The sequence below is a fragment of the Botryllus schlosseri genome, chromosome 13 (genome assembly GCF_051294905.1).
Source record: "Botryllus schlosseri isolate E-star chromosome 13, Bs_hap1, whole genome shotgun sequence".
Classification (NCBI taxonomy): domain Eukaryota; kingdom Metazoa; phylum Chordata; class Ascidiacea; order Stolidobranchia; family Styelidae; genus Botryllus; species Botryllus schlosseri.
The window spans coordinates 5,616,565-5,643,719 of NC_137248.1; the positions used below are offsets into that span (position 1 = coordinate 5,616,565).

At 40.1% G+C, this 27,155-nt stretch overlaps 3 protein-coding genes across 3 annotated transcripts; 2 read left to right on the forward strand and 1 right to left on the reverse strand.

The window, feature by feature from the left end:
- Positions 1-55: 55 nt before the first annotated feature.
- LOC145454086 (uncharacterized) lies at positions 56-6,232 on the forward strand. The gene is made up of 6 exons (XM_080332111.1): positions 56-1,045; positions 1,621-1,779; positions 4,601-4,813; positions 4,886-5,023; positions 5,128-5,286; positions 5,749-6,232. The coding sequence occupies exons 1-6, from the start codon at positions 964-966 to the stop codon at positions 5,931-5,933; spliced, it is 936 nt and encodes a 311-aa protein (XP_080188237.1). The 5' UTR covers positions 56-963; the 3' UTR covers positions 5,934-6,232.
- Positions 6,233-6,337: 105 nt separating this feature from the next.
- LOC145454082 (uncharacterized) lies at positions 6,338-8,930 on the reverse strand. Its single transcript, XM_080332104.1, has one exon. It carries the CDS (start codon positions 8,744-8,746, stop codon positions 6,782-6,784), a length of 1,965 nt encoding a protein of 654 aa, XP_080188230.1. The 5' UTR covers positions 8,747-8,930; the 3' UTR covers positions 6,338-6,781.
- A 2,723-nt stretch (positions 8,931-11,653) lies between these two features.
- On the forward strand, positions 11,654-26,984 carry LOC145453896 (two pore channel protein 2-like). Its single transcript, XM_080331863.1, has 13 exons — positions 11,654-12,335; positions 14,005-14,220; positions 14,281-14,452; positions 16,014-16,171; positions 17,547-17,661; positions 19,678-19,808; positions 20,351-20,547; positions 21,501-21,686; positions 22,371-22,509; positions 23,117-23,376; positions 25,457-25,560; positions 26,311-26,489; positions 26,756-26,984. Exons 1-13 carry the CDS (start codon positions 11,905-11,907, stop codon positions 26,901-26,903), a joined length of 2,436 nt encoding a protein of 811 aa, XP_080187989.1. The 5' UTR covers positions 11,654-11,904; the 3' UTR covers positions 26,904-26,984.
- Positions 26,985-27,155: the final 171 nt, after the last annotated feature.

Sequence of the window (27,155 nt, forward strand, 5' to 3'; positions counted from 1 at the left end):
GGTAGAACCAATGCCCACTAGGTTGGAGTGAAAATTACTGTTTTGGGTTCTTAAATCCCAACAAATAACCTCAAACTTCAATAAAGATTGATTTTATGGGATCGCCCGCATTTCCCAGCCGGCAACCCCCATTTTCTGCGCGGGAGGGGGTAAAATTGCCCGTCTCGACAACCACTGGTCGTACAGTCATGATGTATAGCTCAAAAGCTGCCAAAGCATGTTACTATCTGTCTTAAGAAGAAAGTTTTCTATATTATGAACACAAAACGAGTTGCACAAAAATTTTGAAGCGGGTAAACGGTGGGAGTAACTAAGTTACAGGTTAGTGTGATTTACAAAAGAACAGCTAAATAAATAAATCTTATTATGTAAAAGCTCACTGCTTATTTGTCGGGCTTTAAGAACCCCCGTTTTCCGAAAGTTATTTTCACTCCACCCTAATGCCCACTTCACAGCTATGTATTGAAAGAGAATGGTTGATGATACTGAAGGATTTTCCTCGTTCATGAAAGATACCCGTGCATCATTACGGATATCTTTCCTAACGCTTAAAACCCAAACTATAAGTCTGTTGGTGGTAACGTGAAGACTAGAGAGTAGAGAAGCGCCATCTTTCGGATCGAACTATTGTCTTGTGTACGAACAAAGAACCTGTAGTAGTCTATCGGCAGCGCACGTTGCTGGAAATATGGTGCTTTTCTGTATAATCTTTCGGGGATAAGCTCTCGTTTTACGGGGATTAAACCTTCGAAATCCGGACGGGATCATCTGTTGAACGGGCGACTCAATTCGGTGGCACTAAGCCTACTCAGTTACCGCCGCAATTTAGGGACACGAAATTCTAGGAAATCTTCGAGAAGAAGCGAAATAGCCTATACAGCTTCAGGTTCACTTGATTTTGTGCATAATTTTAGGTGCTTCAGAGGGAGCAAAGCTGCTAGTGCTTATAGCCGAAGTTAGAACATGAGAGGTATATTATCGATTCGAGTTTACCTTCACGCGTGGCTATTGCTGTGCCTGTGCTGTTTTTGGCCAGCTGCCGATGGTGAGTAGAAGAAGTCGGGGGTAATTAATTATTCTGTTGATTAGAATAGCTGCGAGGTATATAATATTAGGGTTACCATACGCCCTGTTAAGCGGATTTGTCCTCTTTTTTTGAAAGCGTCCTCTGAGGACGCCAAAATCGACTGAGATGCCGTAAATCAGCACCGAAGTAACGCTCAGGCGGGTATTGCAGAAACTGAGCCGGAGATGACTTTTTTTTCTTTAGTCAACCACCTAACAATGAGAAGGGAAAAAACTGTATTTCGGGCGGCGACCGAGAAAGTTTTTAGTCAACCGTCCACGAAGTGTGAAAAATTTACCATTTATTCAGGATTTTCCATCGGCTTTGCAAGTCTGAATAAGTATCCTCTTCCCATATTTCCAAAATTGGTAACCCTATATAATACCTAGTAGATTTCATGAAAGTATTGACAAAGTTACCAGACCGGAAACGAATAGGCATTATTTTTGGTGATGTGAGTCAGTCATTCATTAATATTTCCATCGGATTCAAAAGCACCACAATATTGCGACGGAAAGGTGGTTTCATTATTTTGCCTGCTTTTACATTTTTAGGTCAGCAGCTCACTTGCAATGGGAGTTTCACGGAAGAAAGATATGCCGGCGGCGGCAGATTCATTACAGAAATCAAAACAAAAAGCTATGATTGCTCCTGTCGAGGGACGGCTTGCCAACAAATTGTCTGCATTGTTCTGAATCGCGATGATGGCAATTGTAAGATATGTGCAAACTGCTAACCAGACCTAAATGATGCTTGATATAGAATAAGAGTGTATAATCAGAGGTGGTCAAAGTAGTCAAAAAAGCTACTGATGTAGAAGTAGCGACGGAAAATCTGCTCAAGTACGAGTAGGGGAGACCGGGGACAATTGTAACACTTTTTGTATTTTCCAACATTACGTGTTTTTCTCGTGGAAATTTCACTTCCAATGTTTTATATAATAGAAGCCAACAACTCGACAGTTGATATAAAAACTAAATTGGAGCTCAATCAACAATCGATCATGGAAATTTTGGGTCGCAAAAATCGCTGCTCAAATGTTACAATCGCCCCGTACCCAGGGGCAATTGTACCACCCTTGCGGGGAAATTGTAACAGTGTTATTTATAACTAAAAACAAACGAAATCAACAACGAAAACGGAAGCACAAATTGTAATATTGCATGAAACTAAAGGAAGAGACGTTTGAACGCTTCCAGGCTACGCACCATCGCACTTATGACACTTGAATGCAATATCACCCTTCGTGTCTTGTTCAAGCCTAAAGTGTACAAGAGACACATTCATTCCATCATCTCCCTACACATATTCGGCCTCTTCTACCAAAGTTATGTTGTTCAGCGTGCAAAATGGGTTGGTCATTCAGTCACCCGCGAAGATGCGAAACCGACCTGGCCAACATATCTTGGTTGAATGGGCCGATGATAGCATAGCAAAACGAGGACGCAACATTGTGAGGCGTCAACGCTATAATGACATTTTTCTGTGCTGTACAAAATTAAAATAAATTGTTCACATCAAATATCAAAAAGGTAAGTGGGCCATGATCAAAGTCAGGGGATGAGGATTCAGTCATGGCCATTGAAGTTCGACACACCAAAAGTCGATCAACATGAGAAGGGTGGTTGAATCACTAAAATAACCCAACCGTCAGATTCACATCACCACTATTGTATAGCCTTTTCGACAGATGATCATGTAAGAATTGGTATCGCAAGGTAGTAGGCTATCTGTTCTGGTGAACTTCTGGCTGTTGCAAGATCATTCTGTTGTAGATGAATGGTAATACCAACATATGAACAAAGACATTCAGAATTGATAACATATTGTAACGGGGCAAAAGTAACAGAGTGTTACGATTGCCCCTGACACGCTCGACCATGATTAGTGTCTCAATCTGGTACCTTCCCGGCGATGCAACTCCTATTCTTTCTATCATCACGGTAGACTATGGTAACATTGTTCCAGCTACATATATTACGTTGTAACTACTTGAGGTACTATTCGTCTAAACAAATTATTCCAGACCAGAAAAACTTTACTCAAGGGTAAAAAATTTCGTTTTTTTCTAATTATTCCGGGGTTTCGCGTCGTTGCTCAACGTAACTCCAGGTATAATAGGAGAGATAACTACTGCATGCGCACTTGAAATATCAAGCTGATTTCTCCATCCTACTAGCGATGAGGTCGATTGTTACATTTGCCCCTAGTTACATTTGTCCCCGGTCTCCCCTAGAAGTAGCCTACTTCTTCCATAAGCCACCTAAAACTGCTTGAAGTAGAAGTAGAATTGACTGACTTTAAATCTACTCAAGTAAGTAAGTAGTTTTGAAAACAGTCTTAATTCGCATGGACTGTCAAAAGCTGCAAATTGAGCTATCCGGAAGGTGCAGAAACAAGCTTGATTCGTATTGATGCATGCCATGAGGTATCAACTTTCGACAGAATAAGAATTTGTCCGCATCATGGGATGCAATGTTATAATTGATATGAAAATGCGATACTATCCCTTTGCTTACTATAGACCCCGTTTTAGAGACTATCATGGCATGGCGCCCTACCTCATAGTATAAGGCCCGCAGTTTATGCGAAGAGCAATACGGAGAAGTTGTATCGGATACGGTTTCGACACTTTGCATGATTAGTATACACGTTAATAACAAATATTGTGGATCGTAAAAGTTATATTTAGTGCAACTTTGTTTTCGGAAAATAGAGGCATTACTACTCTTGCTTTTATGCTTCAACATGTATGTTGAAAGCGGAAAATATCTTTCATGTCTTTTGTCCACAAAGCTTCAAAGGTGAGCTGCTAAAACAAGTGTAACGATCAAAAAAGCCGTATTTTCCAGATTAGCAGGACACATCATGGGCTGCTAGATTACGGTATGAGAGGTAGGCCTATAGTTGCTAGATTGCGAAACGGTAGTTTCAAACGTTATGGTGAGCCATATTTACTGTGATGAAATATTTGATACGGGCGACAATGCGATGTGAGCGGAACCAAGCAATCCGCTACCTAAATTAAATTCGCTAATATTCTTTCGTGAAAACATATTTGTCACTCCATAACTACTGTGCGCGAAGCGCAACAAAATTTCTGGGCTACTTGACTTTTATGAATATGAAATGTTTTGGTACTACGTGAACACAGCCCCGAAATTCCTCAGGCTATCTTCCGTATTGGGGGTTGAACTATTTCTACTTGACAAACTGAAAATTAAGTAGATCACAAAATATTACGAAGTAGAAGTAGTAGAGAAAATCAGATCTACTTGAGTAAGTACCAGGAGTAGAGGACTACATCTGTGTATGATCCAACTTTATAGTTGGATCCGCCGGACGACGCAGGAAATCGGCACAGAATTTCGGGTCGCATTAAAGCATTTCAAACTTCGGATTATTTTGACTAAAGCAATTGGCTACAAGAACATTATACTTTCAATCACATCCCGATCCCATAGTTGTATTGCAATACCTAATTCGTCTAATTTGCGAACTGCAAGTTATAATACTGGTTTTACCGCTTTTCAGTAACAGCCCGCCGTGATACAGAGACTTGCCGGGACCCAAAAACAGGCCGGAGATACGCCAGAGGCACCACCTTCGTGCGGCATGGGAAAAATGGTAGAAATCTTGCGTGCACGTGTGCGGTTAAAGGCCGTCTGAAGATAGAATGTAAGAAGCCGACATGTAAAGTGCCTCCACCCCCACCTGCAACTAAACGACGGTCGGAAGTGGTAGCTGGTGAGTAACACCGGTTGTGTACCAGCGTTATCTCAGTATGTTAACCTGTTGTATACGCACAAATTCGACCAGATTCGTGTTATGACCAGCACAACGACAACTGGCATCGTCAAGGGACTCCATACATGAGAAGAGTCGTTATGAGCTATTCTCCAGACATTATCGGCGAATACCAGTGCACTTGCAACGGCGTTTCTACAGTTTGCCGAGGTAGGCTAAGTGTGTGATGGTGTTATTATAGCTTATTATACTGATATTATACTTTGCATCACCTGTCACTGGCAGACCGTGACTCGTAACGCCCGATTTTCCAGCTATTGACATCCCATGCTGCGACATCACGACAGGAACATTTGTGACCAAAAACCAGCGATTTAATACGTTGATCGGAGGCACTGAATCTAATTGTTTGTGCCTTGGAGGAAGGGGACGAGCAGGACAGTGCGAGAATTTGAGCGACAGGCGGCATATAAGTAAGCGTTTTAAGTTGTTCTCCCGTAGTGATATAAATTCAGAGGTGGTCACGGTCAGCAACAAAGTACTTCGAATATTTGGGCGCGCTGGAGTAGACTTTGCCTAACTTGCACCATCTATTCAAGTAGGCAGGCGTTTACTTCCACGTCTACTCTACTTTTAAGTCATAATTATATTTCGAATCCACAAATACCAATGAACTTTAGCAAAACGGTGAATGAACATGAACATAAAACGCATATTTCCGAAGAAAAACGAAATTTGAAAATACGAAGAAATAACAAAAGCACCGCCACCTGAAAACGTACCTTTTTTGAACATGCGGTGGGGGAAATACGACAGTATTAAAAAAGACAGCTTTAATCTATAATGATCAATCGAGAGCTAGTTGCTAAGCACCATAATCCCCATATACATATACATTATACATACGTAGGTCCAATTTTCAATTTTCTTTGTAGGCGACAGCCGCATAGTGAGGAGGCGTCGATGCTTCGACTCCAAAACGAACCGATATTATCGCGAAGGAGCCCGGTTCGTACGTCTCAAGAAAAGTAACGAACTGCTTTGCAAGTGTGGACGCGTCAACAGAAAAAAATTGAGAATCACATGCCGACCGAGAGCGCGCGATGGAGATACATTCTGACATGTCGTCTGAATCATCAACTTATGTGAATGTTCGTGACGCGGATTAACTGCTCTTGTATTGACAAAGTAATAGAGCCATTTTCATTACGATGTTACATTTTTTGCTATTCTAACTTTTACTACCGAATAATGTGTTTCCAGGAACGGCATTTCGGAAATGATAACTATAATAGTCCACTCGTACTCGGAATGGGGCCTGGGAAAAATAGTTCGAGTGAAGCCTCACAGTTGACGGGCTAAACATTGTGTTACAGATCTCAATATTATTTCCTTATGAAAATATAACAAGTCAATGTAGTCTGTGTTTTGGCGATGTATACGTCTGCGGTCGAATGTTGCCCAAAGCTATGTTGAGGACTGTTTTATTTATGTATCCATCCCCACCCTATTATGACTTCGAAATTACTGAATATAATTTAATGACGGGCCCACCAAAACACGTATGAATATCACCAAGCGTCAGTCAAAACCCATATATATATATTATCGCATCGTACAGAAACCGTCAATAAAACTTACTCTTGTATGACTGCAAAGTTGAACAAATACATCCGGCACGGGAAGTCATTCGCAACGACAAAACATTCTACAAGAACATCGAAAATCTCCTGAACGAAAAAATACATGCTACAAACAGACGTCATATGAAACAATCATATAATTGTTGAAGAGGTACAGAACTTTAATATACAATTGAATATATTATTCAATCATACAAAGGCGGTTCACAGAAGACTTCCGCATCATTACACGAAGGATTGCCTCGCCAACCCCACATTAACACAGCTGGCCAATAAGGAACGTAAGAAAATTACAAAAGATTGCCAACACACCAAACCCTGCCGCCTAATCTAATTCAAGCGCCAGTTCCTCCTCAGTCATCTCTTCAATCAAAGGCTTCGGAGCGGCCTTATCCTCCTCAATGATAACTTTATCAAACAAAGGGCCAGGTCCTTCAGACGAAGCAGTCTCTACGTCTTTCGACACACTGGTAGTGAAGACAGGTGCCTTACGAATCGGTTGCTGATTTTGAGAAGCATTCTCGGTGTCGTCAACAATTTTGAGTGCACCCAATCCTGATTCAAGAGAAATTCTATCAATAGTTGCTTCGGTGAAGATGTCCTTATCTTCAGTTTCACTCGGTTTGACTTTTGTGTCTTGAGTAACGGGATCCATTTCCTCGATCATAATTTTGCGGAATCCCGAATCGCCCGCTTCCAAAATTGGAGATTCCGCACTTTCTTCCTCCATGTCCACATCTTCCAAGTCTGGAAGATCGTCGAGGTTGAATTTTTCTTCCACTTTTTCCGTCGAATCATCGATTTCAGACACTTTGAATTCGTCTTCATGGATTTCTGCATCCTGGTCAACAACTTCCTCGTGTTCTTTGTCCCATCTTTCTTTCTCTTTTCTCCGAAACTCGGCGTCGTCGCGGATATTCCGCAAATAATCGACGCTGGCTTGAATTTTTTCGCGTTCCTTATTAATCCACCTTTGCCTCTCCTCTTTCTCGGCCTGAAATCCGCCTTTGTGCCAGGCCTCGGCGCACGCGCGGTCCCGCGGAAACACAGGCCTGTCGTCTAAGTAGGTCAGGATTTTCAAGCGTACCGTTAAAGATTTTCGGTAGAACTTAATCTGTTTTATGACTGTGTTCCCCATGAGGTTTAACACTCTCAAAGATGCCATCTTTTCGAAAACATCAATAACAGCCGGATCTGATATGTTGTTGTGCGAAAGGTCGAGTACGCTAATCGCGTGACATTCAGCCAAATGCTCCAGTGACGATACATCCGATATCCTGTTGTGGGCAATTTGTAAGGTTTCGAGTTTTGGCAGACACGACAAATTCTGTATCTCGGTTATCATGTTGTTGCTGAGATTTAACATTCGTAAATCCCGCAACTCGTCCAGATTCTCAATGTCTTCGATCAGGTTTTGTTGCAGGTACAGACAGCGGAGATTGGTTAATTTTTCTAAATTTTCAATCCTCCGCAATCCGTTTACTTCGAGCCACAGACATTTGAGACCGGTGTATTCATCTAGGTTTTCAATTTTCCACCATCCTTTGTAGTGTAGGTATAGGTTGTCGTTGAGGTATGGAGTCGTGTAGAGTTTGTGTTGCTTACATAATTTCTTCAAGCTGTCTTTAGTCATTCGCGGATATTTCGACATTTCTTTCTCCGATTCCTCTTTCTTTTTAGCTTCCTCGATTTTTTTCTTTTTATCTACCTCTGCTTTATTCTGTTTCGACTCTTCCAAATCGATGGCTGAATCTACTGATTCTGTGCTCGGAGATATTAAATTCTTGTTTTCAGACGTAAATTTTTCGTACACGTTACTGAACGGTGTGATATTTTCGGGCACAAACGGACCGTTTTCGTCAACAGGAGAAGATTCTTCGTCGTCAGCATTCGGAAGACTCACGCTCCTCGGAATTTTCCATCCGGGATATAAGCATTCTAATTTATCCAAATCTATTGACGGTGTTTTTGCTTTTTTTACCTGGTTTTCTGTGGAATTCAGTGCTTTTTCTGTTTGTACCGTTAAATCAGTGATGGAATCAGATGATTTGTACTGTTCTGCGCTTTCGCCCGATCCATCGTCGAGTATGTCTTTATCTGGGTCGTGCAACAATCGATCTTTTCTACATTCCTTTTTTATACCTTCGCCTCGTACCGATAAAGAATCGTTTCCTTTTTCTTCTTTACCGGCTTCATCCGGTAGTTCAACGATGAGTGGCATAACTGTGGTGTATTTGATCTCTGTGTAGAAACAACCGGAAATGAATGTGTTACGAATCAATCGAATCATTAATATGCCACGGCGACGTTAGGTAATCAATGTAACGGTGCGGTTTTACAGTTGAATAGGTGGATGAGCTTCTCATTACGCGGCGTGAAACATTTACTAACAAAGGCTAATACTGGCTGGGTGCATTCAAACAACGCTTATTGGCAATGGAGACGTCGAACTTACTCGAATATTTACAAGAAACCGTCACGCCGCCGGAAGTTTACAACTTATGCGTCCATGGTAACTAATCGACCATGCGTGCTATTGAATTTTGCTTGCAATGAGCCATAAAAGGTTTTGGTATCACTATAGAGAATAGAGATACAATCTCTATATTATCACATCCTGCAATCCTCTGGGACTTGATTAGCCGCTCAAATTTAGAATGTCTATCCAAAATTGTTTATTAGTTTATGCATTGCATTGCATTGTTTATTGGTTTATGCATTTAGTATTTAAATAAAATTTCCAATGACAGTCAACCCTAGGGTCACCATCACTGATCTATATACGTCCTCCTGAAAATGGGCAAAAATGACGCTAAACAGGAAACGCGACATTTTTTTAGTCAACCAAACACATTTTGGTGGTAAATTTACCATTTCCGGAAAATTTTGAAAAAGTATCCTTCTTTCCCGATCAGCAATCAGCAATCAGGTTTATCCCTATTCCAAAATATGGTAACCCTATTCAACCTGACGACCTGTCATATATTGGGATCAGTAAAGTACGAACATTATTTGCCGGCACAAATTGGTATACATTGGTATACACATATTGCGCATGTATCAATAACATGGGCGACAATATTTATAGTTATATGCTGCAAATACATGTACCATGCCTACCTCCATCAACCAATATAACGGGATATTGATCCGAGGAATAATATTTTGGGTTAGGAAATTTAACGGTCACAGAAGACATCAATGTAAATAAAAATAATAAGCGAGCCGATAACATTCGGTGTTGGGGATTCGACATTCGACGTTCGCGTTATGCGATGGTTTATGTGAACGGGGGTCTATATAAACCCGAGGCTCAGAGGAGGAAGGTTAGGCTTAAAAAATTGAGTTCTTTCTCTTTGAATTTTATACTTCTCGGCATTGCAATTATGATCATTCCGATTGTGGAATTTGTGAGAGTCCTAAACATGAAGGAACAAGGAAGGATATGACCGATAAGCAGTGCTGTTGGGATGACTCGAGTCACCTTTTTCGTATGACTTGACTCGAGTCACTTTGCTAAAATGACTTGACTTGACTTGACTCGGCGTACCAGAAAAACAGATTGACTCGTGACTCGGAGCTAAATTCACGAGTCAATTTCAAGTCATCAAGCAATCGATGTCAATAAAATCACTCTATCTTGCACATGGTCAGATTGTTCGCGAAACGCTGGTGTAACCTGTCAAAGCGACCATTCATTCAATGATCGTGCGTTTTACTGAAACTTCATTGTTCTCTCACAAATAAATTGACCACAAATGAAGTGATCAAAGCATACAGCTTTTGTCGTAAACTAGTATCATAGAGTAATTTAATAGCAAAATGCATAATTCTGTTCTCTGTTCTTATACCTTAGCTAAACCTCTTGTTTCGTTGAAATTGAATACGAATATAGTTAATATAGCCATTGGCGCAGACTCGAATAGTATCATATCAATTTGTAAATTGGTAATGCATTGTATCTTATTAATTCGTTTCTCTGTAGTCTCTATTTTGGCTGGTAACTAAATTGAGGCTATGTAATTACTTCCACGGTTTAGCATTTCTATGTATATGTGAGCGATATAGCGCCTTCTTGCTTGTATATTTAACTCTAGATTCGTTCATCAGTTCAGAATCAATGACCACGCAATCTGTATTTCAGACAGCTAGCAAAATGCAATGACGTAATCATGCCTCATACTTTGAAAAGGCAACTTGACTTGAATTGTGACTTGACTCGTGACTTGACTTGACTCGACTTGACTCGAGTCACTTCCAAAAATTGAGTGACTTGACTTGACTCGAGTCACCTTCGAAAATCGATTGACTTGACTTGACTCGAGTCAAAATCTGCGATGACTCGAAATGACTCGTGACTCGAAGGTAGTGACTTGATCCGAACACTGCCGATAAGGTTGGTGTGACTGTTGATATGAGGAAACTAGAAATTGCCAAGTTTATGTATCAGTTCAGGCGTAGTCATTGCCCCCGAAAAATTCAATGATTCCTTCACCCTGGATACTTTCATTCAGTTTACATGCCATTTTAGTATTTAGCTCTTAACATCCATCCCGTAGGCCCTAGGGTAGGGCCTAGCTCGGCTATGCCAGGGTCGGACAACATATACAGCCTGGAGCCTGCGGGGTCGGGCCGGGTCAAGACGGGATTTTGAGTGGCCCGCAGAAAGTCACAGTCTGCTGCAATCCCCCAGTATTATAGTCACTGTTCAGGTCTGCATAATACGTTAGTGAGCAAACATTTCCCACCGTGAACATTAACAAGACGTTCCAATCTAGCTGATGTTCATGTGCAGTCTTTACTAAGGTTTTATACGTCTGACATGCATGCAGCCAATGTTCAAAGAACTTGTTGACAACTTTTATCGTTAATAGATTCAGTAAAGACTGTTTTGGGTCTAAAAACAGTTTTTGGTTCATGCTTCAAACCGAAAGTTTATATTAAATAAGATTTAGTCCTGATATAAGTCAATTAATATGTGATCAATGTATCGATTCAGGAAGCCGGCCCGCCAAGCAGGCTAATTCGTTTTCCCATATCAAGCCCGCCGAGTAGAGAAGTTGTCCTCCCCTGGCCTAGGCCCAGGTTGGATTTCTGATTTTAAAGACACCTTCCTATCTTTTCATTGTATCAAATCTTGTGGTGTATTGATTTGATGAAATTCATAATATTTAGCCAATCTGATTGAACTGAAGCTCAGAGAGATGTTATCACTTGGTTATTTTGTGAACGCAGTTATACGTTTTTAGGCCATTTATTTCGGCATTTTTTCGAGCAAGGTTGGAGGACGTATGTTGCTTCTGGTGCAATGTGCATTTTACACTGAATAAACGGTGTTTTAGCGTTGTGTGCAACATTGGAGGTACTGATCAAGCTCTCCATACAACGGAATATCCAAGTTAATCCATCCACGGGTCTAAGTATACTGCATTGTACGTATTGGGTTAGATGCAACTGGGATCCATGTCTATCGGGAAAAAGGACAGAAGAAATACGAATGCCTCTGTGAGACTGCTGAGTGCTGAAGAAACATCCGGTGATCTCAATCCCGCCTCCAGACCTCGATCAAGAGAGGATAGTCTCATTTCGAATGAGGACACCGCCTACAGAGACAATGCTATAGTTCGCGAAAGAACTCGTAAATCTGACGTCACAGAACTCACAATGCAACAAGGCGTTGTTTTAATCGAAGATGCGATACACTATCGAAGTATACATCACAAACTCGACAGCTTTTCGATCGGTCTCTATCAGTGGTATCATTCCGCACCAGTGCAATGGTGCTTGTACGCAGTAATATTTGTTCTTATGTTCCTCGCTTTTTTGGAAACCCCTTCTTCATTGACGTGGTCATCGGATCCCCGAAAGAATCAAACCAGGTGAGATTTGACGTGTGTGTCTTTAATCATACTAAATCAGGAATAAATAATATTGCGGCATGTATGGAATTCGCACGAAAATATTTTGTTAATTGGTTAATATCGGTAACTAGTATAGAAATCCGTTTTACACTCCGTTAATACAATTGAAAAGTATATTCACATTGAATTGAGCCCAAATATTTTCGGATATATTAGAGATAGAATCGGCGTTTCAGAAAGACGAGGCTTCGATTTCGCACCCCAAACTCCCCTGTGTACGCCACATCACACGAAATGCCACCGCAACTTTTTGTGGTAATCATATTTTAATGGTTAATAAGAACCACTGCACTAGACATATAATACCTTTGATATCTCTCTAAATCCAAACACCATATACCAGGGGCGGGCAACTTCTCCAGTCGGCGGGCCGGATATAGGAAAATTAGGTGCTTGGCGGGCCGGATTGCTGAATCGATACAATATTTGCCCATTCATTCACATATACATTATACATGGAATAAATCGTATTTAATGATAGTATTTTAACGAAGCAATTTTATTTCAAAGCAATTTCTCGCCGATAATGACGAAGAGAATGTGGATTTGAGAGCAGTATTGTCATGTGGTTCTCAAACTTTAGAGGTGAATCAGAATGGTAGCCCTCCCAACTGATGGTTTGATGGCATTACAGGTTATGGCTATTGATGAGAGAATTGTCAAATATGAAATTTCGGCAATAGATAGAGTAAACACTATGAGCCCGAGGTAAATCGCGCGGAGCACGAAAATTTTATTATTTAACTGTGACTTCGCGCTCCTTTCAGATGCTTCCACGCCCCCAGCTTGAGAACCACTGTCATACATGCACCGTCATGTCCGTTGCTCTCTGATCAATCAATACAAGGTGCAATCCCTAATAAGGATTTTAAGTTGTTCGATAAGCCCGGTACCCCAAATTTACCAAGATATCAATTCCATAGGGTTGAGTAGGTGGTGAGATGGCGAAGTGGTATGATCCACAGCTACAATAAACCCCAATGTGTTGTGAGTTCGAGTCCGACTCTAGAATTGTTACCTAAGTGTTGGAGGTTTATCTAGGCTCCTCCTCACCATCTCATCGTCATAACTATTGAGCGGTGTCTCGCACAATAGCCTGCATGAACGTGTGCCGTGCTACCAGTTGGCGGTTACGGAATAAAAAATAAAAAATATCGGCCTGGTGTAAATGACCATTGCAGTCGACAAACACCATGATTACCACAAACAACATTGGGGTCAAGTACATACTAAATGCTGACAATGCGGGTCTGCTCCCTTCGACGAACTTATCCGTAAGCTCCGCTCTCGCAAGCTGCGCAGTGCGCACACACGAATATATTAACATAAAGTCACTAAAATTTGACGTAAGCAAGTAGTGGGAAAGCTCGGCAGACTGATCGGCTTCGGGCCGCATTATGATGTAAGACGGGAAGCTGCCTGCGAGCCGGACAGAATGCCGTCGCGGGCCGGATCCGGCCCGTGGGCTGTATGTTGCCCGGCCCTGCCATATACTGAGACTAGATCATAGACCGTAATCGTGTGTGTATAGTACATATGTACCAGTAAATGTTCATCATTGAGCCAAACAACAGCAATGAATGATTATTATCGACGTTTGGCTACCATACTCAAATGTCATTTTCAGATCAGAACTGCCACCGGGTCTTTTGGAGGGAGTTGACTTCGCCTGTCTTCTGATCCTTTTGATATCGACGGGCATCCAATCATATTTGATAGCGGATATTCACAAAAAGATGGATTTTCCCAAGAAACACCCGTGGCTAACCGGGAATTTTATTGTCATTCTTTTATCCTTGACTGATCTCATCGTATCACTTGTACTGGGCGATGATGTATACAGGTGAAGTAAATTGTGAAACAGATTACTGTATTCGGACACTGAGCTATTTTGCTTGTTCAGGTTACGGCTTCGAAGGCTGCTAAGGCCGTACTTTCTTGCAAGCAGCTCAACGATGCTGAAGAAGACGTTAAAATGCATCCGCAATACATTGCCTGAAATTGCGTCGGTTTTAACGTTGCTTATGTTACACGTTTACTTTTTTACGATGCTGGGGATGCTATGTTTTCCTAAGGTAATACTTTGTCATTTTGACTGCTTTGATAAATCTACCGCGATGGATTGTTTTAGGAGTGTTATCATACTATGTCGGGTCCCTGATAAGTTCATGTTTTTGTTCATTTGAATGATAAAAAAGCCACCGACATACTCTGAAAATAGCATCATTAATTGAATTCTTTGCACCACAAACAATGTTTGAAATAGGCCTATATGCTCCAGGATTGTCTCAATTTACCACAAATTGCTGTAGCCTACAAGCTTACCGCGCCAATGTAATTGCATAAAAGAGAATCCGTAGATAACTACACTGCAACAAGATATCGAAATTTTATACTTGGCATCTCAATTTATTTTATAAGTCATTGTATCAGTGTGTTTCTTGTGGTCTATTCATTAAGATCGGTGTTCAAATGTTTAGACTACACATAAACACACACGCAGTTATGCAATCATGTTCAAATAAGAATGTAATATCATTTTAGTTTGAGCCCAAAATATTTACACTGCATTGTGTGAAAATATGCACTACCCCGATCTGATAAACGCTACATCGCTACACGGCCTGCACCTATGCTATCTACTATTGGACTTTGCGTGAATGGTAACATAATTTGAAAGGATGCAATTACTTGCAAGATATATTCAACCAATATAAGTTATAAACACTGAAACAATCTGTGTTTGAATGTAAACAAAATGCCCACAATGCGATTCCAGTAACATGTCAGTGCCTGCATGCACAATGCAATCTGTAGACACCCCGCAGCCAAATCTTGTTGAAAGGGGATTATGAATTTTATTTTATCTTAGCAGATATTGTCCATGTAAGGTCGCGATTACGGGATGATATGTGTGAGTGAGAGTGAGAGACAATATAGCATGAAGTAATGATTATGCTGATATTGGACAGATTAGTCAATAATGCTGATATACTTATGGATGAACTAAACCAAATGATGATCGAAATACAATGACGAAAAAATGCAAATGATGAATATTCCTTAGGATGATAAATAGATAGGCCTTACTTTATGATCAAATTCATTCATTAAATTCAACTTTGTTCTAGTTCATACATCAAAGTGGCTGCTTGCTTATTAGTTTTTCGAAAAATTTGCTCGTTCTATATAATGCGGGTCCATTTTCTGGTGCTAAATTCGTGTGAGGTGCGCAAGAAATTCTCATAACCAAATGTAGCGCTATTCAAGATGTAATGCATCGAACTCAACACCGTGCTGACATTTGAACCTAATGAATGAGTATTTTGTCCACCGATCCTGTTTGCGAGTCATGTCACAGTCATTTCAGTATGCACTCCTGTGAAAACAGATATAACGTTATCTTGGTCAGGTGATATGTCAAGTCATAACAGTGGGATTGAATAATTTCGTCTGAGATCATCGATAGAATTCACTCTCCCCAGTGGTTTCTGTTTCCTGTTTGTTGGCCATGTTTTCGTCACACTCGGCCTGCAAATCATAATAACCAGCTGCTATAAGTTTCTTGCGGCTTGAATCTTGACAAATATTCGCTAGATACCGCACATGTCGAATCAATGCTCATTTCTTTTTCAGGGCGGGCACATGGGGGCTAATCATACTCACACCGAGTTCAATAACACGGAATGGAAAAGCTATTTCAGTTCTCTTGATCAAGCGTTCATGTCTTTGCTGGTTTTGTTGACCACTGCCAACAATCCAGATGTGATGATGCCAGCTTACTCTGAAAATAGGTATGCCCGCTTGTAGGCCTACGTCTCCTTGGCGGATACCCTTTATGATGAATTGTTAACAATATGTAGTACGGCAGTGTATTCGAGGTTGCATCAGTGATCGACCTTTATTATTTCCTGTATCAGCCCACGTGTGATATCAATTGCCGTCGTGCTATGAATTCGTTCCTGTAGGGCTAAACGTTCGCTGTATGATATAATCTCATAAATCTGAATAAAAATGAAGTTGTGCAAATCGCATTTCGTTGTTGGTCAATTCAATGTACACTTTCCTGATTGTATTCAAGATTATTCAATTGAATCCGCTTGTTTGTCTATGTAGGCTAGATTGTATCTGAATAATTGGTAAACATTGTCTGTGTGATTTATTCACATGATGGGTGTGTTAAAAGCATTGAGCTTGTGTGTGTGAGAGTGATTTTTTTGCTTATTTTGGTAGGTTTCAACATAACTCGGGGTGTTTTAAATGATTTTGTCTATATTATGTCCTGATATTACATTGATGACATTTCTGATTTCTGCTTCCTGTGGAATTTTTCGAGATATTTTGTATTGTACCGAAAAAATATTGCATATTGCCGTAGTGTAGGTGCAGGTTGCTAATCTGTATATTCAGTGTCACATATAATCTTATTGGTGATCTAATCATCTTGACTTTGTTCAAATATGGTGAAAAAGTGGGATATATTGATAGTAAGACCAGCTGTATCTAATACTATGGTTACGGTAACTGAGCTCTCCCAACACCTGATTTGCAAAATCATGACTCGGAAGTCTTGGGTTCTATGTACCCACTTGTTTCCGATTTCACATCAGACTTGCAAATTAACGAAATTTCCTAGCTGATTCGCATTTAATTCCCAAAAGACATTGTATATAATGTTGTCATGAATAATAGAGTGGGAAAAATATTGGGAAAAACAATCGGGGAATCTCAATATGGCGGGGTTTTCTCCAGGAGGTAATTTAACATATTTACAAATATGATCCAGCTCATCGTGACATCATAAAGGCCATGATATCAAATTTTTAAAGCAAAATTTTTTTGTCGCGATGCTTCTTGTTTATGCACCCGTTTCTGTGAGAAAAAGATAATCTTAAGTCTCAATTTTAATCCAGTTCAAAATACTTTGATAGTAGCTTCAATACCTATATTATCCAAGGAATTTGTGCATAAGTTACTGCATTTGTGGCAGTTTTGTAATAGCATTTTATTGCATTGACAATTGACAAGTCTGATTGGGCACTATAAATTAGATGTTTTTGTTTTCATATGTTACAAATTTCTACTTCAGAATCAATCGTACTGGGTATCTGGGTGTCTCGTAATAGGATATAGTTTGAGCCTCTAGTCAAATCGATGTTATATTTTCAGACTCTACTCCGTGTATTTCATCGTCTTCTCTCTATTCGGAACTTTCTTAATTTTCAATTTGTTAACCGCAATTGTTTACAATCAGTTTCGAGGATACTTTCAGAATTCAATGCAAGTAAGTCAGAGAATTTGACGCGGAATCAGTGAATATCGCGCAGTGTTTTATTCTCGTACCGTAAACCGGGGTAACATTGGACAATTCTCAACAATTCCGCTTTGTATCTTGGAAATGCTAGGGTGTAGGGGAGGCAAGTTTTGTGTTTTTTTGGAGTCATGGAGCAAAGATTAGAATTAACTAATCCAAAATCTTCATGGTCATAAATAAGTACCTTATTTTTGTAAATTATCCGTGTCCAAAGTTACCCGTGCATGTGGGGTAACTTTGGACAATGTAGTTTTTTGTATGCCTTTACCCTCTATTGTTTATGAAACCTCGTAAATGAGGCTTATTTGGTAAGAGTTGATGAGAGCAGTGACTAAAACTGAAACAAAATAGTAAATTTCTGGCCTATTGCATGATTTTTACCTAATCCCCCCCCCCCCCCCCCAAAAAAAATAGGTAGTTTATGAAGGCTAATGCCCCCTTATTCATCCCTTTACTCATCCCCTTTTTCCTTCATGCCTTCACTAATTGGGGCTTATAATAACGTATGGTGACAATGGGGTATCCCACTGGCAGTGTCAGCAATCAACAGCAAACATTAAGTATGTTAGCGTGATTTATTGCCGATTTCGAATATATTACTGTTCTAGAAAAGATATATTTTCCCTTTCCTATGTCCTCTGATGGATATATTTGTCGTAATTTACGATATCCCATATTCAGCAGGCGCATCTTTAGGAGTATGTGATAAGTTTTTCAAGTAGCTTACACCCGATTATAATCTCTCAGCTCATTGCCTACCCATTTTTTCATATTTTGGCAAACTCTTAATTTATTAACCTTCTCATTCCATTTTAAGAAGCCATCAGGCCGGTCATAAGGAATATAGTTCACGATACCCTTTGACACAGATGAAGCAGCCACTTTCCAGAGCTCTAAATATCACATTTTTCACTGTCCAAAGTTGCCCCGTTCTGATAAAATTTGACGGGGTAACTTTGGACATCACATTTTCTTGTATTGATCTAAGGGTGAGCCCACTGAGATTTTGGCCATGGATTAAGACTACTTAGAGGTATCTGCTGCCAAGTTTTGAATCTGTGAATCACATGCTATCTATGTTTGGCTGTAAGAAGTTTATTGGCCATCAATTTTGACGAAATTGACCCCCTCCATTAATTTATCGATGTTGGGTCAAGTTTATCTGGTAGTGAAATGAATCCACCTTTTATAGAGACTACTTGTAGTACTGTTGCCTCATGAAAAAGAATTGGACATCCAGCGGCAACCCTTTTTCATCAATAACCATTTAAATCTTTTACTGCTTAGTGTCCAAAGTTACCCTTAAGTCCAAAGTTACCCCGGTTTACGGTAGTACAGTTGGATAATTATTGAGGCCTAATTTGCTCAATTTATCTGGTTTTCTTCGGCAGGGTTTATACGAATAATTTACGTCATAAAATCAATGTAGGTTTAGCCTTGACGCAGTGTAACACACTCGGGGGACGTGTAAATTTATATTGCTATAGCCTTGTTATGTACATTGCAGTGCCTACAGAATGAGTAAGTGCACCATCTAAAAACAGTACATTAACTTGAGCCATCTCTTCGCCCAGATTATTCAAAGTTTCATGCCATTGATGTCATATTTTGTGATACGATTGTTGATATACAATGTTCTTTCCAATTCTCGACTAGTTGCTGACGACTACACCTGACGAGTGTCAGCCGAAAATATTCGGGTTCATTTCGATATGAATATATTATTCAATTGTGTATTGCTGTAAGAGGCATGCATTGTTAGACTTTTGAAATCTATATATTGGATATGATATGATGGACTGTGATATTTTATGTTGCAAGATAGGCCTAGTATTTAGTCAGCAATGTACTGTTTTATTTTGTCAATACATGCCGAATTGTGTGCAATTCTGGAGAAAATCCAGTGTACATAACGTCACAAACGCACCATTAACCGCATTCAACAAAATTACCTTTTTTTTCTAAGATGACTGATATGTTTTTCAGACAAGTCATTTTCGTAGGTGTGTCGCGTTTTCTGCCGCTTTCTCTGTGCTTTCCGAGCCGACGACAAGACGAAACGGTAGCACCAGCCTAACTTCAGAATCGCCAAGTTCCTCGAACGATATCAACGAGAGGTAGGCTTACAAACTATGTCGGTATAAAAGCACGAGTATATTTTATCTACCTAGTCACTCAATGGTTCCAAATTACAAATTCCTTTCAACCAATGAACTTTGTCAATAACCCATAAAAAGAATACGAAAACTTCGCGAAAAAACTTCAAAGAATGTGATACTTGTTATCATTTCCATCTCCGAATTTAGAAGAATGCCACTATCGGCGTAAAATAGACGGGAAATTGCAACACTTAACTAAGTACTTGAACACAGTGCTTTATTGTTTTTGTCCGTTCAAATCCCAAAATAATTTTTGGACATATAGCTATTTGACTCTTTCAGTCCCCTAGTCTACTTGAACCCTAGAATAATGTATAAAAGTATTTAGCAATCGGTAGGCTACCATTTAGATTCGTGCCTCTCTGACTTGTGGAAAACCCAGATACCAAATGAAGAGTCTCATGGGAACATTATAGAAAAATTTTTGAACAGTGGATTAGAAACTTGATTAAATGAATAGCAGCCACGCGCACCGTAATTATTTATGATCGTAATTGCAGGTCGGTAAATATGGACAAGTTGAAGGTAGTTCTTTCTCAAGCCGCCATGCAGCCGCTGCATAGAACGTCGATTCACCACAACATAATTAACCTCGGCTTGGAGAGCGGGAACGTAACGAAAGTAGATTTCAATCAGATCTTCTCGAGTATCGATTCGTCCATCGGAGTGGAAATATTGCAACCGGCTTCTGTAGTGGGTATGTTGGATGTGGTATTGATTTTTGTTGTGGCGTACATTGAGTTTGAACTTGAATATTGAATTTGTTAGGTATCGTGAATTCGTACTATGTTTTGTCTGCTTTGGAAAGTACGTACCTGCAGTTGTCTGTTAAATTTGAATATGTGTTTTTTACATTTCATTACTCAGCAATTTAGCATCTCTGGGATCATTTTAAATTTCAGTAAACACGTACGACGTATGACTGGCACCAATATCTCTGATGTTCAATAACGTTTGATTATCTTTTGATGTGTAAAACGAATACGTTTTCGCTCGATAATGGATGGTATCTTTGCAGATGTTTATTGTTTAGTTGACGTAAAATCTCACTCTCGTAGACGCTATAAAGCTGGTATGAGGTATTTTGAAACCGGACTTCCCTTTCCTTTGCTGTTTTCTCCTAACCTGATTGATCGGTGGATCATAATGCCTCAGAAACTAAACCGCTACAGACAGTGACAATATATTGGTCTACTCATATTTGAATTTGTTGAATATTTAGGTCAGATGTGGAATTGATCATCACTATCACACAGCTGGGTTTAATCATACATAGAAGTTGTTACATAAAATCCCCCGTCATCGCAAATTGACCTTAAGGAATAGATTGACATTATTCACTTAAGACAAATACCATAATATGAAACTTAACACACAATCACTGAAGAAATTCTTCTATGTAGAGAGCGATAAATGTGTAATTTCACATATATCACATGATCTAATATGCAATTTGTGACCAGGATGCTATCCAGCAACAATTATTGTTGGCTAAGTAGCATGCGAAACAGCCAAACAGAGTATGTTACTTGCTTCCAGCAATGTTCAAAACGATGTCATATCCTTTGTGTGCGGTCACGAAATCATCGTAGTTTGGAGTTACTTATGTCACAGAGACACACACACATTGAAAGTTTTACATTTGTGCAGAGTACTCGCAACACTACGTACGTGGCAAGGTGCAACGTATCGTTTTCCACCCTGCGTTCAACATTGTGGGAAACCTCATGGTGCTCGTGAACGCAATCGTTCTCACGATCGAAATCGCCATACACTACGAGAAGGCTTTCAACCAAGTATTCAGCAGGCTAAACGTCGTGAATTACGCATTTGCAAGTAAGATTGGGCATATTATCGACGATTAGTTGAGCATTATTTTAGAGCAATATGTGCTCTATGATATTGTCGATTTTGTGCGGCACAATTTTTGCCTGCTTGTCCTGGCGTCATCGAAATTACCTTCTGAAGTATGCATGGTATATTAAAATTTGTAGGTTATCAACGTAACATTTGAAACTGGACGCTAAGGTCAGCCAAAAAATTGTTTGCTCGAGATAATGGAAGGCGTCTGAAGTGGTAATAGTAAAAGATCGATCGAATTGATTGGATTATCATTTCAAAAATAGCGAGAGTCGTGTAAATGTCGTGGCATTTTACTGACGAATCATAAGATTTGTTTACCACAATTTTGTGTTAGAGAGGAAACAAATATATACGCCCCAGTATTGGTATACAGTTGGTCTTTTCAAATTGTATCATCAGCACTGTGTTTTTAATATACAATTGGATAATACCTGATATTTTTTGGCTGAAACTCGTCACCGGTAATCCTCAGAAACTAGTAGAGAACTTTTTATATCAACAGTCGTAGAAAGTCACGCACAGTTATTTTGAAATCTCTGCTATTTCCTGAACACTGTTGGCCGAAAATAGTAAGGTTTATTTCAATATGAATATATTATTCAATTCAAGTTTTGTGCCTCTGAGAGCGTCTTCAAACACCGTGTCTTTACTTTCCAGTATATTTTGTGATCGAGCAGAGCCTGAAAGTGTTTGCGCTCGGTAAAAGGTACTTCACAAACGTCAGCAACGTCTACGACTGTATGATAACGCTGGCCTTGGTGATCGTGGAATCGCTGCAACTGGCTAGATACGGACAGTGGGTTAACAGTTTTTATATATTTTTGTGTCACTATCAGACTTGCACAACTAAGCCGGTCAGCTAATTGTAATCTAATCAGTGAAATGTTTCTATGCTCAAGTTTTCAGTGTAATCTGATTCCTGGTTTCCTGGAAATGCTACTGAGAACTCAATATGGCGAGTTTGGTGTGCATATAATTTCCATTCTCATCCTCATTAGAATGAACTCGGCTTTTCTATTATCTGAACTTGATTTTTGTTGTGTATCTTTTTTTGATTTGGAGTGGAATTCAACTTCGAAGATTTTGCGAACTCGTTATTTCTCTGATTCTAATATAATTTGAAGAGATCCTTTGAGGTACAGAACTTCAATTTACCGTTGAATAGTATATTCAAATTGAAATGAACCCAAATATTTTCGGCTGACACTCGTCAGAGACTTCACCGGTATGAAATTTCAAATAATCTGAGAGAAGAGATCACTTAAGCTCAATGTACTGTTTTTAGATGGATATGGTAATATGATTTGGAAAAAACTCTCGTAGCTATGATATAATATATTCTAATCCAGTTCCGAAAACCTGAAAATTTTATAAGCTCTCCAACTCAGGTCCCTATTTTGCAGGCGCGCCGACTATATCGGCGCCAAAGGACTGTCCCTGTGGGACTGCGCCAGAATCATCAACATCTTGGTGATCATGCGGCTGCTGCGCATCATTCCCAATTTCAAACCGATGGCCGTCGTCACGACGACACTGCTTGAGATTATGAGGAACCTGTCGTCTTTCGCGGGAGTTCTAGCCATTATTTATTACGTGTTTGCGATTTTCGGGATGATGGTTTTCGAGAACACGACGAATCCGATTTCGGGTGGTAACGACGAATGTGAGTTTCCATTTTTACATTCATGATAACATAGTATTTATACCATCTACATCAGGGGTGTCAAACTCAAATGGCGTCGCGGGCCGGATTCAAACCATCTGATCGCTTGCGGGCCGGACCATTCAAACGATTAAAATTCCATACCTTTGTTTTTTTGCTTGAATACTCAATTATTAAGCCTACACAATGAAATATTGCATTATAACGGGTCATAGGGTTCTACTTTGGCAAAACCTTTATTAGCAAACAATGGAATTAGCAAAATTGAGATTATGGCTGGTTATATACGATGATGTAAACTGCGAAAAGAGTAGCTTTAGGGACGATATACCTCATGTGTAATGTATGCGTTATGAGGAATACGAGAGATATATTACAGCTGGTTCTTTACTATTGTAACGCGATTCGGGTTTCTCCGTATGCAGAGGTTCTGTTAAGTCATAAGGGAAATTGGGAGTGCGACCACAGATATTTGAATTATATTTTTGGGTAACAATTATATTATCCATGTAACCTGCAGATACCGGTTTTTCACAATGGCGGTTTCACTTCCTTCACATGACGGCTTTTCCTTGCTGATGGTGACTAGAGTGAAACCACAAACCCACTGCCGGATGGTCATAATGTAACCTATGAACAATTGAACATATTCGACATTTGCCATTTTGAGGGGATATTTGATTATAATATTTCATACAAAAAATCTCAACATTTGTAAGAAATGTGCTGGATAAAACAGCCATTTTTCACAATAGCTTCGCGGGCCGTATGTTTGACACCCCTGATCTACATCATGGTTCGCGGGTCACTTTTCAAATTTCGTACAGGCCGCGGGCCACATGAATTATATATGGAGATAAAGTAGGCCACACAGTTTACCAACCATGTGAGGGCGACACGGGCGACGGGCTTAGTTAGCAATTTCCACACTAGAAATAATATCTAATTTAAAAAAATACAAATACAACAAAAAATATCATGATCATCACTTTCGTTCTATTTGCACCCGACAACACTTTTTAGCTGTTAAAGAATCGATGTTGGGTTTAGCCGGATGCGTTACTTACTGGAAAACTATCTCCTCGTAAAGCTTGATCTTGCCTGGAAGCCCCTAATCGTGCTCTAAGCGTCTCGGTCTTAGCACTGTCTGGGCCATTGCACGTCAAGGCAATATGCCCAAGCCCATTCATATCAGCTAGTTCTTCCGCTACGGAATTCTATTACCATCGCCAAAGCCGTATCGGCTTCAGCATTTTGAAATGCTTCACTACGCGTTCTTCCGAAATCTCAAATCAAGCTGCTGACCGCGTGTTGGTTGGTGGCTCCTGATCTACATCGACAACCGCCGATATGTGTCAACTTCTCGGGTCAGGTCCTGCAATTATGTTACAATTTTATATCACGATTACAAAATGCAAGAAGTTGAACGCTTGCCCGGGAATTAGTGAAATGAAACATCAATTTTTGAATTGATTTATATTTTTCTGCATCGCGTCATAATATAGAGTTCACAATGTAATTATGACTTAGCAGGCTGCATGTTACATGGAGAATATAATAGCCACACAAAAATATATTTCAGTAGTGTATCACCCCGGCCTCCAGAGAAACCCGTATCGCGATTTAAATAATGAACAAAATTCAAAGTGCACATGCACATTTATGGTTAATCTCTTTCATTCCTCACGATGCATACGCAGGGCCAGCCAATGCCAGATTGCAACCAAGACAAAGGGAGCATAGAAATATGCTAATTTATATCGAGTTTAGAGGTACTGTTTTAGCGGTTTATAAGGTATTCAACAGGTCGAACATCTTTTTTTTGCCAATTTATTTATTAGTGAATAACAGTGTTGCTTGAATATAACCCTTATTGATCTCTAATATAATATAGTGCTAGAAAATAAAATACTCTGGTGAAGCCCACGAGCGGCCTGAATATTTGAATACGGCCCGCGACGCAAGTTGAGTTTGACACTCCTGGATTACATGAATCATAAATCATGACAACACAATGAAATCTGTGCTTGTTTATATACCTCTGTCTACAGTTTTGTAGAATTCAAGCCATCTTTTGCAGGTCCTGCCGCCGCCGCTGGACAGAGTCCTGCCAAATGCTGCTGTGGAACGTTCGAGCAGTTACAATATTGGGCGAATAATTTCAACGATTTTGCGTCGTCTTTGGTAAGTCGGTAGCCGATCGAGCCGAGTTTTTCTTAGAAATTTCAGCGCTCGAAAGAATTTTTAAATTTTGTTGTTTTATATAATGTCGAGCTCATTTTCGTCCCTGATCTAAATGTATGGAAGGTATTTTTATCAAACCAAATTTATTTTACCATAAAGAATTTGGTTATAGGATAAAAATTTCTAACAGCATTTGATGCTGACCGATCAATTTGCTATACTTTACTTGTCTTATTGTTGCTATGCCTTGGTTACTGATACATAAATACGCCTTTGTATTGACGATTCTCCCCGGCGAGAGTCAATAGAAAAGCTTTAAACAATATACGTTACAATGAATATTCTATTACCGCTATCCCTAACTTTAACCTGCATTCTATTTTGTCGCACAATCACATTGCTGCCTGCTTGTTGTTCGGTAGGTCGTGAGTTCAATCGCAAGCCGGTTCAGACCCAAGACCTGATCAGTAATGCTGGTATCCATGGCTTGGCGCTCAGCCTTTCCAAGATGGCATGGAGGGGTGGTGCAAAACTTGGAAAGCCTTGTAAAGCTATATCTGCCCTTCCCTACCCATTGGCATATGCACATCATGCACTAATCGTATGCATATGCAATGCACAGATCGTGTGTATGCATATCATGAGTCGGTGTATATGCCGCAAAAACATCAAGGACCAAAATGTGTAACGTCCTATGAGAGTGTCATCTAGAACCGTTGTAATATAGTATGATCGGGAGCCTTTTTGCAGGTCGTGCTCTGGGACGTGATGGTGGTGAACAACTGGGGCGTTTTTCTGGACGTGTACTCGCGTCGTGTCAGCAAGGTGTCCCAGCTCTATTTCATAGCGTGGTGGGTCGTCTCTGTCGTGATATCCGTCAACCTCTTCATTGCCCTCATCCTGGACCATTTCATCGCAAAGTGGGACAGGTACAGTGTCGCTTACGCTAACGTTTGCCTTTTCTTACCAGAGGTGAACCTACTTTCAGTGCTTACTCGAGTGGTTATTGTTTTATACTACTTCCATTTCTAGTTACTTTTTACGCTTTGGATTTTGTGTAAAGTTAAAAAATTGACGCTCAAGATTGAGTAGAAATTGTCTGGTAGCCCTACATCCTATTAACTGCCAAAAGTTAGTTAGTAGAAAATTGTCTTTTCCGAAGAATCTAAATTTTGACCGTCTGCGGTTGTTGCAGAGTGCACGAGCCCCGTGGCAACCGTCTGCGGAGGCGTCAAACGGTCCAGGCGTTGTTTTTCGCCAACCTGCACGACCCGTCCAGGACAGAGATCAACGACGAGCTGTCCAAGCATCCGTTTTTGAAGTGGTGCGTCGGAGGTTCGTGACACGGCGGAAATGGAGTTCTTGAAGGACGACGTGTTTTATATAACGCATTTCATAATGTGTTTAATATTTTTGTGTTGCATTTTAAGCGCACGAAACGCTTTTGCACGGATTTCATGTTTATCGGCGGACCAATGTTGCAGGGGCTGTCGGTGTACTGAACGTTGCAACTCAAGTAGAAGGAGAAATGACAGTAAATTTCGGTTTGATTACAAGTAAAGGTAGCGTATTCCGAGGCTTGTCAAGAGCGATCC